The sequence below is a fragment of the Anoplopoma fimbria genome, chromosome 4 (assembly GCF_027596085.1).
Source record: "Anoplopoma fimbria isolate UVic2021 breed Golden Eagle Sablefish chromosome 4, Afim_UVic_2022, whole genome shotgun sequence".
In the NCBI taxonomy this organism is placed as follows: Eukaryota; Metazoa; Chordata; class Actinopteri; order Perciformes; family Anoplopomatidae; genus Anoplopoma; species Anoplopoma fimbria.
Window position 1 is genome coordinate 22,360,825 of NC_072452.1, and position 15,587 is coordinate 22,376,411.

The 15,587-nt window shown below is 40.2% G+C and overlaps 1 protein-coding gene across 5 annotated transcripts in view; it reads left to right on the forward strand.

Annotated features, from left to right (window-relative positions):
• ldb2a (LIM domain binding 2a) overlaps positions 1-14,144 on the forward strand; it is an 87,873-nt gene extending 73,729 nt beyond the window's left edge. Inside the window, exons 6-9 of one of the 5 annotated variants that reach the window (XM_054597224.1) lie at positions 2,019-2,145; positions 4,829-4,881; positions 5,599-5,748; positions 12,236-14,144. In XM_054597224.1, the coding sequence (XP_054453199.1) occupies positions 2,019-2,145; positions 4,829-4,881; positions 5,599-5,748; positions 12,236-12,466 (561 nt within the window). In that variant the 3' untranslated portion in view covers positions 12,467-14,144. The remainder of the gene's footprint in view (positions 1-2,018; positions 2,146-4,828; positions 4,882-5,598; positions 5,749-12,235) is intronic. The other 4 variants (XM_054597227.1, XM_054597226.1, XM_054597225.1 and 1 more) reach the window with 4 other exon arrangements.
• Positions 14,145-15,587: the final 1,443 nt, after the last annotated feature.

Genomic DNA, 15,587 nt, shown 5'->3' on the forward strand with positions numbered 1-15,587 from the left:
AAACCACAATGACTTCAAGACTCCCAATAAAAAGACAGACAGTCGTGTAGTATGAACAGTACAACGATCTGAGGACTTTGACTGTCGTGCAGTTTGACCTCGGCTTTAGATTCATCTTGCGATCCCTTTGGGACCTCTGTTATCCATCATATCACACACTTTGCAAAAAATATTTTTTTCCCTTCTGTTATCCAAGGATGTCAAAGTAAAATACACCCTTTTCCTCACATTAATCTGGCAATAATGTTTCTGTGGCCTTTCCCAGTGTTTATCAGTCCTTCAGAAAGAGACTGTTTCCTGGCTACGGGGTTACAGCCGGCCTTTCTCTCTCTCTCTCTCTCTCTCAAAACACACACACTATCTCCCTCTTTTTTTTTTTCATTTGGAGTATTTAAGTCTTTCCATGTATCGGAGCTGCCGGCTTCCTACTATTCAGCCTGAAAATAGCCCTTGTTTTCAGGCTGAGAGCCAGGGCTTGTTGGCTGAGCTGTGGAGGGATATTACTGTGTCAGGAGGGAACTATCAGAGGAGAACATGGGATTAGTCTGCTACAGGGATGTTCACTTTACCTCGAAGCCGCATGGCGACAAAACACCGCCGTCCGAACACAGGGAGCCGACATTACTATGTTTATGTCGGGTAATTTGGAGCAAGCAGCTACGGTTGTTAGAATGCCTGGTTTGAAACCCAGGACTGCTGAACATCCCTGGTTTGAATATCCATCATGATGAAACATGTCTGCTCGGATTCCTGCTGTTGTCAGGTGATTTTTATAAAAAAGCCTGCAAACACATCGTAGTAGATAATAGATACAGTACATGATACCTGCCCTTGTTTTTTCCCTTTTCACCTCCAACTTGCTGTACAGTACGGCTGAAGACGGGGCGAGCATTTTGATTAGAATTGACTTCAGAAATGTAAGGGTGGTGGGATGCTGAAGGTCAGATGAGATCACTTGAGCATGCAGCGAATGATTAACAGTCTCCTTTCTCTCAGTAATGACTGTCAAGTGCCCTTGAGCAAGTTAGTAAACCCACGCCTCCTTTCACTCCAGTGATTTTTGACCTTACATCACACTCCGGCTGAGAAAATACTAACAGAGACCACATCGACTACTTACCCCGGTCAGCCAAAACCTCTGTTGCATCAGATTAATGACTTGTATTATGTGAGTTTCTAGTATGTTCTTCATGGCCTTCTCTTGATCCTCTTGATCACGATTGTATCCTAACCCTTAATCAAATAAAAAAAACAAAAGATGTTGCGGACGTCAGGTGGATTTAATGGTCAGATTGTCAAAGATGGAGAAAAGTCAGGAAGAGAAACATAACAGGCCTGGAGTTTGATCCCAGTGCTGCACTGTGATTGGTCGAGCAATAAGACAGCATTATAACCGTCCAATCACTGTCCTGTGGCTGCACCAACAGGCATTTGGATTAAAGAAGAGATGGCTGACCGGTAATGTTATCCAGATGTTAACTGGATAAACTAAGCCTGATGTATTTAAGATGACGGGCTGACCCCTGGTTCCTCTCTCACCAGAGATTTACAGTTTTCTCTTTGTATTTAAAGTCTTTCAACTGGAGAACATTGTTGGAGTTCAGTGTGGGAACAAGCAACTTTACTGAGTTTTCCAAGTGGGTGTGTATTGATGCATGAATGTGTCATACACATGTTGATGTGAGTTGTAAACAGCTCAGCAAAGGCTGCTCATATTAAAATGTATCATCCTGCCCATGTGTCTCTCTTTATCTGTCTCCTCTTTAAAGCTCTTGACAATAAACCTGTTTTTTCAAATGTATTTTATTAATAATGTCTATAAAAAGTAGATTTACGGCACAAATTCATCACTCAAAGTCAGTCCGCGGGTGATTAATTGAGCAACAATCTCAGTTTGTATGTGCGTTGTTTTGCTGTACCTTGATAAGAGGCTGCGTCAATGGACAGCAAATTGTTCTCTCATCAGATGTTAAATAAATCTGCTTTAATTGGACGCCCTGTTTGTCCCGTTGTGTCAGCAGTTGTGTGTCATCCTGGAGCCCATGCAGGAGCTCATGTCAAGGCACAAGACCTACAACCTCAGCCCCCGGGACTGTCTCAAGACATGCCTATTCCAAAAATGGCAGAGAATGGTCGCCCCACCAGGTAAATAACCAACTACCTACTGTTAAAACACATGTCTTTATTGTTTTTACTCCTAAAAGAAGCAAATGTGGATATTGTTTAGCTTTTCTGATTTTCTTTCACCAAAGATTTTTAGAAATAAGGAACATTTGTCTAAAAATGGCATTACCTGACGACATTAAATCATTTGCATATTCTAAATGTTGCAGATCTATTTTTAAGTGTTAATCATTTCCATTACCGAGGTTCAACTGACTTCCTTTGCTTAAAAAAAATCAGCTTTTAATGCTATACCATCACTCACGTTGTAGGGATAGGAATATATTTACCCAGACTGTGTTTTTATTGCATCATTTACGTTTCCAAATTTGCCATTATATCTCTTAATCCCTTAAATATGTTTTGCCTGTCAGGTATGTGAAATTAATCAGAATTCAGGGCTGCCCCTTGAATCTCAACCTTGCCAATCTAAACGGGCCTCTCAGCTCTCTATGATTGATGTTTTAAGGGCGGTTTCTGAAAAGTACCAGACTTAAATTGGCTGTGCCGTCTTAAGCCAGAGAGAAAGAGTAAGCCGAGTTTTTTTTTGGACACATCGGAGTGGCTGCAAATTACAGCAATGCTTAGCGAGGCGTGACGAGATGTCTTTAAAAACCAACACCAGTCAAAAAGCCTTTGACTCAGACCTGTGTAACTTTAATTAAGAGTGCCGGGTGTAATCAGACTTGTAGATCCAGCTCCCCGGCCAGCAGCTCCCCAGTGTCGACTTCGTCTTCAAAGAAAGGAAAAGAAAAACATGGAAAGCATTTTATGAATATAAAGTCTGAATAAAAAAAAAAACAAGCTCTTGTATTGATGATTAATTGTGCCCATGGAAAGAGGGCTTGATATGAAATCCTATATGGGTGATGCAGTTTTATATCATATATGTGTGATTAATGAAAAACATAGTTTGGATTTTTTGAGGTGGGGTTTTGTGTTTTTTTGTCAGTTTATTACCTACAGTTGGAGAAACAGACAGGAATACCAGCACGGGAGTAAATCAATGCACTGCTGTGGACATATTTAAACACCTAAAAAAAAAAAGCAATCAGTTTAAGTGTACAGTATATTTAGAATATTTTCTACATTTGCATTAGACAGTCCTTTCTGACGGAGAACTGAAGCGTTATCTATGCGCTCTTCAAAACCACCAGACTCCATTGAGAAAAGCAGTCATTTTACCTCGCAGAACAGGGGAGTTGCAGGTCCACCACTGCCACGATTGGTTAGTTTGTCTGTGATATCGTGTGACTTTGGTGAATCCGAAATGACCTTTTAAAACACCAAAGTCACACAATAACACAAACAAAGTAACCAATCGTGGCAGCGGTGGAACAGCAACTCCTGTGTTCTGCAAGGTTAAATGACTGCTATTCTCAATGGAGTCTGGTGGTTTTGAAGAGAGCATTGATAACAGACTCAGGTCTTTGTAAGAAAGGGCAGTCGGACTGCAAGGTAGAGCAGTGAAAATATTCATAATATAACGTGCACTTAAACTGATATTGTGTCAAATAGATTTACTGTACTGTACTACTGTAGGTTATACACTGACTATGAATAAGTACCTCATACAACCCCACTTTAAAAACTCCATCTATCCCTTCAATGTGTAATTTAGTTTGATATAATATGCAGCTTTATCGTTCTTTCATTGGTTGGTTGCTTCATGGTACCTTTTTAAATATAAGTTGTGTTAAGTGTAACGTCGTCTCGAAGTCAGGCCTCCTCAGTGTGTTTTTTAGGACGCCCATTTCAGCCCACGTGTCTGTACTTTCACATGAAGTTTGCCTGAACTTTGCAGTTTAGCTGGTACTGCGCTTTTCCCTCATTGGTGGCGTCCTATTCCCCCTTTTCCTGCAATTCTTCTCGTACTTGGAAACTGGTTGGGATTTTGCCAGGAAGGAAGCCACAGGCACATTTATGCTCTGATAAGTCCTTTTGGGTGGAAATGGAAGTGATTTTTAGTGCGTCACCAGTTCAGCATCGAAGGAAACCAGTCGGATAACAGAAATGATTGTCTCTGACAATGGGGACGTTTTTTTTGCAAACATGTCTGTCAAAGTCAGGAGTCAAAAGAGAAAAGATGCTGATAAAAAATTCCCCGTATTGTTTTGCCTCTGATATATAGTTCCAGTTTGTTTGTATCATGAGTTGCTGGTTATTGTAACTGAATATGAAAGCATCTCTCTTGGTGTGATTAGTAAGAACCACAAAAAAGTGTATTTCATTTTCAGTCATCTGTTTGAAGATCGCAGCCGTGTTTTCTTGTCTCCCTCGAGATTAAAAGGAATGATTTTCTAACAAATGCAGGCAATATTTTCTAAATCTTGTATTCATAAATTATGCACTACATAGATAATGTTGTAAATAGTAGAAACACCAATATCTCTATTTAACCTGTGTACTGTATCTTTTTGATATTAATGATTTCACTTGTTATTTAATTGCACCTTCAGGAATTATATATAACTTATAATTGGGAAAAAAACATCTTTCATCTAAGCACAAGTTTTCCAGTGGTGTAAAGTAGCATCTGCATGGCATTGAAAGTTCAATTATTTCTCTTCCTTTTCTCTGTTGTCATCTCTGGTCTCATTCTGTCTTAAAGTGTTTAAGAGATTATCCAACCTCCTGAATAAAATAAAACTGACTCTGGTTACAGCTGGACACCCACAGAACTTCAAAACGGAAATATTTCCCACAAATCACAAAAAAGGTATCTTCTCTGTTACAATGTCTGTAGTCTGTTAGGAAAGCGGCATTTTAATTGCTCACTGGAATGCCGTGAAATACATTTTCTGTGTGCATCTGCATGTTTCAAATTAGCACTAATACCTGTAATATAACCAATACGGGTTGCATATGCCAGATTAATGCATGTAAGAACATAATTCTCTGGCTAAAACGCAATGATTAGAACATAAACACACTCATGCTCAGCAAATTCAATCTATAGTGTACTTGCACGTTCGGTAAAACAAACAGGAATGAGCTTTCTGCCTGAGTGGAGCAGTTTTAATCCGGCTCGTGCTATTTAGGAACGTCGCAATCGGTGCAGAGACGAAATCATTAACAAATTTACATTACGCTGAGCATCAGGGTCCATTGTGGAGCATTTATGCAAATGAAACAGGTTCTTTCTTACTAGTGCATATCTGGGGAGATGTCACACTCGTGCGGTTTCACCTCTGAAGAAAACAAAAGCATGGATCAGTTTGGCTCTTGTGTCTTTTTGTGTGTGCATGCATGTATATGAGCATTTTGCACAATTTCTTCTGCATGTCTATGTGCCTCCACATATGATGCTGTCTGTCCGAGCCCTTCCACTGTGTGACCTAGAACACACACTCCAAACACACACACACACACACACTCTACACCTGGTCTCCGTCTGTATGCTTTATGTTCTTGGCATTGCTTCTGTTTCTCTTTGCTGGTCGAGCCAAAGCTGAGCCCGCCCGACAGACGACCACGAAGAGGAGGAAACGGAAGAACTCGGCCAGCAGCGCCAACAGCGCCGGCACCACCGCCAGCAAGAAACGCAGCCCCGCCACCAACTTCAGCCTCTCCAGTCAGGTACCTGTAAGCATCAGCTCCACTCGGTTTGCCTCCTCTTCTACTTTTTATTTTTCTCTATGACTCTACATGCATGTTTGCAGGTTTTTTTACACACACAGGCACTTAGTATTCCTAATGGCATTGCAGCTATTATGTTTAATTTATTTGCACAAAAGAGAAAAAGGGGGGGGAAAAAAACACCAGGGAGGAGAAGGTAGAAAATAAAACTCAAATCTGTGCAGTGAGACAAAGAAACCTCAAGGGATTTGTGTGAAAACATGTCGCCAGAAAGACAAAGAGAAAGTACATGAAACATCATAAAAGGTGACACAAACGACATTAAAATTCATCAAAGCAGAAAATATTACACAAACAGCTAAAATCCTAAACAGCTTGTAGAGCAGGTGAATAAAAGTGTCCCTTTGCTGCAGGTAGTGTCACATGACTAACTCTAGCGTCTCTATTAAGTTTACTAACTCTCTCTTTCCAAGTACTCGACATGTACTTCTGATTATTTGTGTTTAAAAAGACCCAGCTGACCCCGTTGCTCAACCAAGTGGCCGTAGCCTAGAGGTTGTTGCTGTTGTTGTTTTTTTTAAAGGTTTCTTTGAATGAGCACCAAATGGGAAAATGTGGGTGGGGAAAGTGACCCTCTCTCTGACACCTCTGCTGAAAATGCCCTTGACCAAGACACTGAACTCACATCTGCCCAGAGGACTGTTACTGCAGCAGAGTTTATTTGTATTTAAAGCACCGGATAAATAATATGGGCTTCGATAAAGCAAAACAGGACATATGCGATACTGAAAGAGCTTCATATTGAGTTCACCTACAGCTTCTTCTGAAAAGTTTCTGATGAATGTGTGATGGTGAAATACGAAACATCTGTAAATCTCTGCTGCTCTAGTAGCACTGTTTAGTCGCCTGCAGTGAAGACCTGGGTGAATACTGAATATTTGAGCGTGATATATAGTTATTTATTGATATTGTACCAGCAACAGTAAATGTAAGATGAAGATTGAAGATTTTTTAGAGTTACTGGAAATGTAATAGATAGAAAGGCAACCCAACAACCCAATATTGGAGGATAAAATCAGTTGTGCAACTTTTCAGTAGTGAAAAAGTGCATGTTGTCAGTGGAAGAAAAACATTGTCAGATATGTTTAAACTGATTTTGAAGGCTAATTAGCCGAGACAATTAAGGTTACGAATTATGCACAACTGCACATTTTTGTTGTTTTAGATTTTTGCGACTTGAAAAATAACTTTTGTTACCCACAAATGTTAAAACTTGTTCGACGAATCCTTTGTTTCAAATCGTATCTTTGTACGTTCATTGTACAATTGGTGGGGCGACCTTGAAGTCTCAAGCGCTTAAAGTTGTTTTGTTTTTGTTTTCTGAAAACGTACTGAAAAGTGTTTGATAGAAACGTTTCTAAAACTTTTTGAGGACATGGGACAGTGAAACCAGAAAAGTTAAATTAGTTTACGATCATCTTATTAGCTTCTTTTCGCCATCGCATTTCTTTCTGTTTTTCAAGTAATTCTGAAATAACTTTAAAATAGGAAATCCTTCCACAAATGACTTTAGTGAACAATTTAACAGCCTTACCTCAGCAGTGGACTATGTGACTCCACAATATCAAATAACACATTATTTTTATATTCAGAAAAAGTAACCGGATAAAGATAAGTTTACTTTAAAACATATTTTTCTGTGACTCTGCATGTTGTATTTCAGCATCTGATTTTGCTACGTGTTTCCGTAACAGCCCACTTGACACAGTTTGAGGTTAAACAGCCTCTTAAACAGCTGAGTGTAGCACCACGTCTGGCTCTCCCCTGGAGGATTTGATGCTGCTGTGAGGGTATTGTCTGCACATTGTCTAGTTTTCTTACCTTTTCCATACACTGCTCATTATACACTGCATTGTATTTACACTACTGCATCCAATTTACCATTCTGTAGCCACGCTGGTGCAGCAATCTGTTCTTGTTGTTTTTTTAATACAGGTCATTGCAGTTCAGCTGAAACTGTGCTTTTACCAGACAGCGTTTAAGGGTTGCAGTTTGGAAAAATTGTGTGCTCATCATGTGCACTGGATTAATTCAGCTTAATGGGAAATTTAAGGGTGCTGATGCTTTTCTATGCTAACAGCGTGTTCAGTATTGCAACCCCGGCTCACCAGAAAAGAAATGTATACACTACGAGTTTGTTTCCCCTGTTACATTTTAAAAGAAAGACATAGATCCTGACTCTATAATCTTCCTCCTTTTAAAGATCTGGGTTTTGGTTAAATGTTATTGCAGTAAACACGTTTGTGGTGCTGCAAGTCACTTTTTAAATATTTAACCATGAACGAATTCCCTCCCTAATTCAAACCAAGTGCCTAAACTTTAACATAGAAGGTGTTTTTTCATGCTTTCGTAGCTATAAACAGATACAATATTGCAAGAAAAACAAAAAAAATACATATTTAATAGGAGACAGGAATGCATATAGGGACATTGTAGAAGTTGTAGAAGCTATATGTGTCCTATTTGGATGAATCATTTTAACACTGGGTCCAGTTTCCAACCAGGTTGAGGTTGTTCATCTGCTCGGTACTTAACGGTAGAAAACTTAATATTTTCTTGGCATTTTTACAGTATTCCTGTCTCACAAAAATGTTCTCACCCGTGGCTAGCTGTCTCGTCATCTTTTAGATTTGTTGCCCTCACCCTCCTCTCTTACCTCCTTGTCTCCGTCTTGCACATTCATAATGTACATCACACACACACACGCACACGCACACACACACACACACACACACACACACACACACACACACACACACACACACACACACACACACAGAGACACACACAGGCATACACAGCGTGTGCAATTGTTTTCTCTCCAGAAGGCAGTTTGGCTCTGTGCCAGCTCTCATTATCACCGATATCTGTATACAACCCCTTCCACCCCCCCCAGCCCCTTCCTCCATCGCATGCACACACTCTACTCCATCACTGACCCCCTCTCTCCCCACCACCACGTTAAACACACACACACACACACACATACACCACCCGTACCACTCATGCCGTGCATTCACACGCCTCTTAAAGACTGGCAGCGTGGCTGGTAACATGCTGGTTACATATGTTGCGCGCCTGCTGTCTTTGTCTGAGAAGTTGTTCGTTTGTGGCTGAGCAGAAGCCTACGTGAGCCCAATGACAATAAGGAGTGGACCCTCGCACGGGGAAGGGGAGGTGGGGGGGATACCAGCGGCTGGAGGAGAGAAGGTTCGGGGGGAGGAAGGTGGGGAGGGTGTGTGGGGTGTTTGTGTGTATGTGAGGGTGGGGGGGCGGACTTATAGAATGAGCAACACTGATCTCTAGTGGCCTGAATTTAGTGTTTAAAAAAAAGTGATGTTTCTTTAACCAAGCAGGCCTCTAGCAGCTGGTTTCTCCTGCTGTCAGTCAGTCAGTGTGTTTGAAGCTCATATTATGGACTAAACCCAGTAATTACCTGTCCAAACGCTGTATGTTAAACTGATAGATTGTAGTTCACTGGAGGATTACATTTACAAAGTTCTGCATTAACTAAAATTGAGTCGCGTTTTGCTCGTTTGGCACAAAAATACTAGAACTCATTCTCTAATTTCATACAAATATTTAGACTCAAATGATCTTAAATCACAATCTATAGGCGCAGAACAAGTCTTATTTATTTTGGATTGGTTGGATTTGTTGACAAGAAAAAATATAGACTATATCACTAGCTTTGTCCTTTAAAGTTGTATTTTGATGTTAGCATTAAGTAAAAAGATAAATAAATAACTACCAAAGAAAACATTAATACCTTAATACAGGAGGAATAGAGGGACAACTGAACTATTAAAAACGTTTTAACATCTTATTTCTTTGCTGCTTTAAGGGACAGTTTTATTCTCCCGCCAATTTGTCGTCACCACTTTCCCGCCACGTCTTCTTTAAATTCACACTTGTTGTGTTGGCGGCACGAGGAGCAAATATGTCCTCCGAGTTTCTCGCTGTTAATCCCTGTAGAATAAAAAAAAAGTGCTAATGACACAGTTCAGTGAATGGAGGGAGCAGGGGGGCGTTTAACGCTGCGGAAACACCCATTCAAAGCGACGCCGCTCAGCTAGCGCTAAAGCTAACTCTTAACGAGATGAGTAGACGAGTTGACAGTATTAATTAGCTCACAATTAGCACTCCCCAGCCTCAGACTAGCCACCAGCTGTTATCGTCTGAGGGATTTCTGTTTTTTTTTGGGGCCCAAAATTGGCCAGAGGTAGGTTGACAGGCCTCCTCACAGGAACAGATGGAGAGTGCATGGCTTGTTAGCAATCAGCACGTTTTTAGCTAATGACTTAATTAGCTATGCAAATTGACAAATCAGTGTGGATATTGTCATTTAGTTGAAAAGCTCACCTAAATTAATTAGCCTGATTAAGGCATAGTGGGATGTAGAAGTGGTCGCTAGGGGGGTTTTGGGGATGGCTTCGATAAATAAACTTCCTCTTGTGCTCTTCATCTAAGTGTGTGTGTGTTTTGAGTTTTGTGGGGGGGGGTTTGTTTGTCTGTTTACATCAGTGTTTGCTGGAAGTCATCATGTGTGTTTGTGCTTGGTTTTGACACAACACACTGGGTTAATCTGCATTCAAGTGCTTTTCTCTGCGTTTGTGTGTGTCAGGTGTGTGTGACTGTACAGTAATCTGGGTTTGTGGGCCAGTGCATGGGCACGTTTCGTTTGTGTGTGTGTGTGTGTGCGTTGAGGAGGAGATGGCTGACGAGAGCGAGATCTCCCCGATGCCAGGCCGCGTTGACACACTTGGCCAGTGAAGCGTGCGCTCCATTTAACTGTACAGCTTCTTCCCAGGTTACGGTGGGTGGCGCCAAGGCTCGCCAGCAGGGAGATGCTTAGTCAGTCAAAGAGAGATGAGATTCGGACACTCAGCAAACACACACACACACACACACACACACACGAAGAAATACGGCCATGATTCAGAGCTTATTGATCAGTATTTGAATCCACACTCCAGTGATTATTTGTCAACAGGAGTTCACTTTGTTCATGAAGTGCAGAAGAGTTTGCTCTTGAAACATGAATAAAGCAAACTCTCCTTCCAAAGACTCGTCACAAGAAGCACAGATAGCGTTGGATCACGGCTAAATCTCTCTCCTTCCCTGCTTCGATCCGCTGTGAGAAGGGCCATCTCTGTGAAATATGTCTTACATGATGAGTATTGATTGGGGGGAGGGGCCGGAGCACTGGGGGAATCCACTTTCAGTACGGGAAGGTTTCATTTGCACCGAGTGCTTGGAGAGGGGTCGACCGTCAGGGATGGGTTCACTGGATACACCAACGTCTGAACAGTCAACACAAACACACTGACACATAAACACACACACACACACAAAGTCTTTGGAAGCAGGGGGTCTGTGTCGAAGCGGGGAAGTACACATCTCCCATCGTTGGGGGTTTAGGGGCTCCTCGCTCTGTTGGGAAACCAAAAAATGTGGTAAACAAACAGAAATAGATCCTCAACCTTCACTCTTGAATGAAATTCTCGTGCAGTAAATGTTTGTCTTCATGACCTTGTAGTAGTTTTAACCCTCAGTTAAAAAAAAGCGTTTGATTAAATGATTAACCATGAGAGACAAAGGACATGCATATTCATTCATTTGAATTAATGCAAATGCTGTAAGGTCTTCTTTTTGTTGGATGTGCGTTCACTTGATATTCAGATGGTGATTTGGTCTCAGAATTAGATGAAACAGATATGCATTAATTTCTTCTCTCTCACTTAAGCATATTCATTTTGAGTCTTCCCGAGGCTATATATGGTCAGGCCTGCACAAAACTAAGAAACATGTCACGGGTGCCCGTGTAAAAATGGATTATATTTGTGAAACAAGCTTTAAAGTTGAGTTAAAAATGCAAAACTGGTTAGATAATCTGAAAGTGTGTTTAGTAATGAAAGAAGCAAGCAAACTCATTAACAAGAAAAGGGGGTAAATGTTTGTTTTCTATTTTGAGAATGTATGTAAAAAGAGATATTTTAATATATAGTTATTTAAATTATGATTTAGAGGATTGAAAGTGCTAAATGTTTAAGTGTACTGTGGTTAAGTTAAGTTTCACACACTCACAAAGTTATATTGTTTGTATACTCTTTTCTAAGAGACACATTTTTGTGTGTGAGAAAACCATTCAAAACCCCATCGGATAAACTAAAAAAAAGCGAGGTTTCTTGACTCGTGTGATACACAACAGTGACCTGATTGTATGTTAATGAAATCATTCAAATAGCAGAAGTATGTGAATAAACAGTGTGCTTTTAAATAACTCAATTGTAAGTGTAACAAAAAAAAGCATAAAGTTTGATCACGATCTTTTAAAAAAACGTGTGCACCAACAGTCAAGAGCATCTGTAGTTTCCTTTCTTTCTCCTCAGTTTTGTTAAATTTGCTCTCCGTGTCTCTGTCTTCCTGTCAGGACGTGATGGTGGTTGGCGAGCCGACCCTGATGGGCGGCGAGTTCGGGGACGAGGATGAGCGTCTGATCACCCGTCTTGAGAACACGCAGTACGACGCCACCAACGGCCTGGACGACGAGGACGACTTCAACAGCTCCCCGGCTCTGGGAAACAGCGCCCCCTGGGGGAGCAAACCCCCCAGCGCCCAGGACAGCAAGCCCGAGAGCACGGCGCCTCAGCCCTCGCAGTAAAACACAAAACGAAGACGAACAAAAACAACAGATCCTTGACTCCATGTGGACTGGACTTTTTAACCTCTCCCTTTTCCCCCTGAGGGCAGTGCTTCTACGCCTCATAACATTGAACTGAATCAGAATCTGCAAACTCACCACTTGGCTTGTCCAGCCAAAAGATATTCTGGGTATTTTCTTCTGCTCTGAATCACTGTTACATCTTGGAGAACACTGGCAGCATTGCACAGCAATATCCACATGTCAAAGACAACATCTGCATATAAGTTGTATGCAACTGTAATTTAAAAATACCAAGGCGGAGACTCTTTTTTTTTCTCAAGAACGCAGTGGAACATTGAGGATCAAGTTCTCCCTGAGACACAAAGCTCTTGCTTGTGGAATACTACAGCTGACAGTAGACAGAGGGGAGGAAAGAATACGAATGAAAACAACGAAATGTCTCAAAAATAAGGAGAGCTCAGAAGGCAAGGTGTTTTTTTTAAACAGAGCCAATGGAAGCATCTAACCACATTGGAGACAAATGAAACATTGTTTGAGGCAATTGCATTTTTATTGGAAATTCAGTTGGCTGTCGGTTTGTTTCTGCTGTTGCTGTTTTATTTCCATTTCCAATTAAGAGGAAAATAAAAAGTTCTCTACCGATATGGACTCCAATTCAAACGAGGGAAAATCGTGTCCTAGGATTGTTTTTTCCACATTACTGCGGTCGTCACAGATTGTGATTTCATGCAAACCAGTTTGATTGTGTTCGTAGTCTATTGGTATTTTTGCTTCTCTCAGAATCCTTTGCAGTCACGTTGTAATTTTGCGCCGATCAGTATGTGAACTTTGCCGACACGCATTGATGCATTAATGTTGATTTTATTTTTTTGTTTTCCCCTCCCTCGGAAATTGGACTTCTCTCCCTTTAACGACCTACTCCCAAACTGATACTAAAGCCTTTTCCTGCATGATTTTATAGGATTTTTATTTTGTTTGATATATGTACTTTTTAAAAAAAATAAACACATCTGATTTTTCCTTTTGGGTTCATCAGTTTGGGAACACTGTTACAAGGTTTGTAGCTCTGTAAATAGAGGTGGAATCTATTTTGTCCACTGTAAATCAGCCACTGAAACCAGTTTGAGTATGGCAGCTGTTTTCGTTTTGTACAGGAGGCTCAGATTTCTGTAGGGTGGATTGGATGGACGCTGGTTTGCTACGATTAAAAAAACTGTTTCCGACCTCTTTAGCTAGTGCAGAACCAAAGCCACAAAGTTAACACTCACTAAATCATATTTCTTGAATATTGTGTTGCATAAGAAGAAAACAATTTTACATTTTTTAAAAACAATGCACAGATTAAATCCCATCCACCCCACAGAAAAAGCTGGACATCCCTGTATTTGTGCTATTCTTTAATCTTTAATTGAATTGATAATATATCCCTGATCTCTTTTGTTGGACTTTTGTTTGAAAATGGGCAAGAAGACGGCAACATATGTCTTTAAACAATTGGATCTTATGGGTATTTATTTGTGCATTTGTAAGGAAGCTAACACATTTCTAAATATGTTTGAGCCTAGTATTATTAGACACCATTTGTACATTATATAGCAGAGGTGTTCAGTGTCATATCTGATGTCTGGTATGTATGCTTTACCATTATGTGTGCCAATAAACCGTGCTTACAAAACAGGTGAATTTGATTTGGTTACATGCATCATGTCTGCAGTAAGCATCTGTTTATTTATTCACTATTAACTGTGATTAGTCTAATAAATCATAGGAAAGTGTATTCTTGGAACAGACCCCAAAGTCCATTTAGTCACATGGCCTTCCTCATTAAATGTTTGTAGTATGAACTTAAAAACTGGAAATTGCCACATCTATTGAGGAAGAAAGTGAAGTGCAATAGTAAGTTCCTGAACAGCGGCTAAGTGGACGTTGGGATTGATGAGACAGTTAGAAAATTGGATTTCCTGTTTGGTGATAAATTATGGATTTGACTGATCTTTTTGGGATAGGAAACAGGGTACTGATTCATCCCATCTACATCTAAAAAGACAAACCTCTAACTCTTTATGAAACTACATTGCTAATCTGAAATTGTTCTTCTGTCCTATATTGTTCTTGTTCCTGGTTATAAAAGGATTCAGTGATCCAACCAAAACATCACATGTTGGGGTTAGTCTCTTAAAAAGTAAAAGAGAAAAAGCTTATTTCCAGAGCTGCCATTTTCTGCTGATATTTATTGATCATATTGGGAGAAATCAATTGCAAAAGAAACAAAAAGAAGAGAAAACATTTGAAATGTTTACACCCTCAGAAAAGTAGAATTCAATGCAGCCACAAGGCAGGATGTGTTATAAATATCATGCTCCAGTGTTCAAACTTCACCAACTGCTTTCATTTCATTCCCACATGCTAATAAATTCGCTTTTGATTAAAAATCTTAACTATAGGTTCATTCACTTTCTCTACTGCTCATTGGAGGTTATTAAAAAGCATTCTGGGAAATGCAGGCAATCCCTTCATAGCAAAATAAATCCTGAAATGTAATGATGTCAAAATGATATTGAGTTGTGATTCCGGGCATAGATTTTCTTTCTTTAATGTGTAGCAGCCTTCAGTATATAAACATATCTCAGTTATGTCCTTAAGTTCCCTGTAGTGGGACACTGGAACTGTTTAAACAACAGCATTGGATAACAAAACGATATGGGCACAAAATCAATAGGTTGGTTGTTTAGGAGTTGCTTCTTGTCTAAAAGGATATTAAACAACATAACATTTAAGATAAAGGTATATTCTCTAAGATCTATCATGGATATGATATAACATCCCTGTATTCATCCCGCATCTGTTATCTGAGTTAGCTGAATAATTCTGCTAAGGAAAACCTGGAACATGAACAAATGTATGAACTACTCTGGAAAGTTCTCCAGGTAACTCAGTATAGGAAGAGGCCTCTGTACTGTTGTTGGGTAGACTTTGAATCCAGTACAATTTGATGGAGCTTTGGCGACACCAAGCGGATAACAGTGAGTACTGCAACAACATGTAATCATTCTATAATTATTGTGTCATTATTTTCTCACTAGCTCTGTGACATCATGCTGCAAAGAAGCACATATTT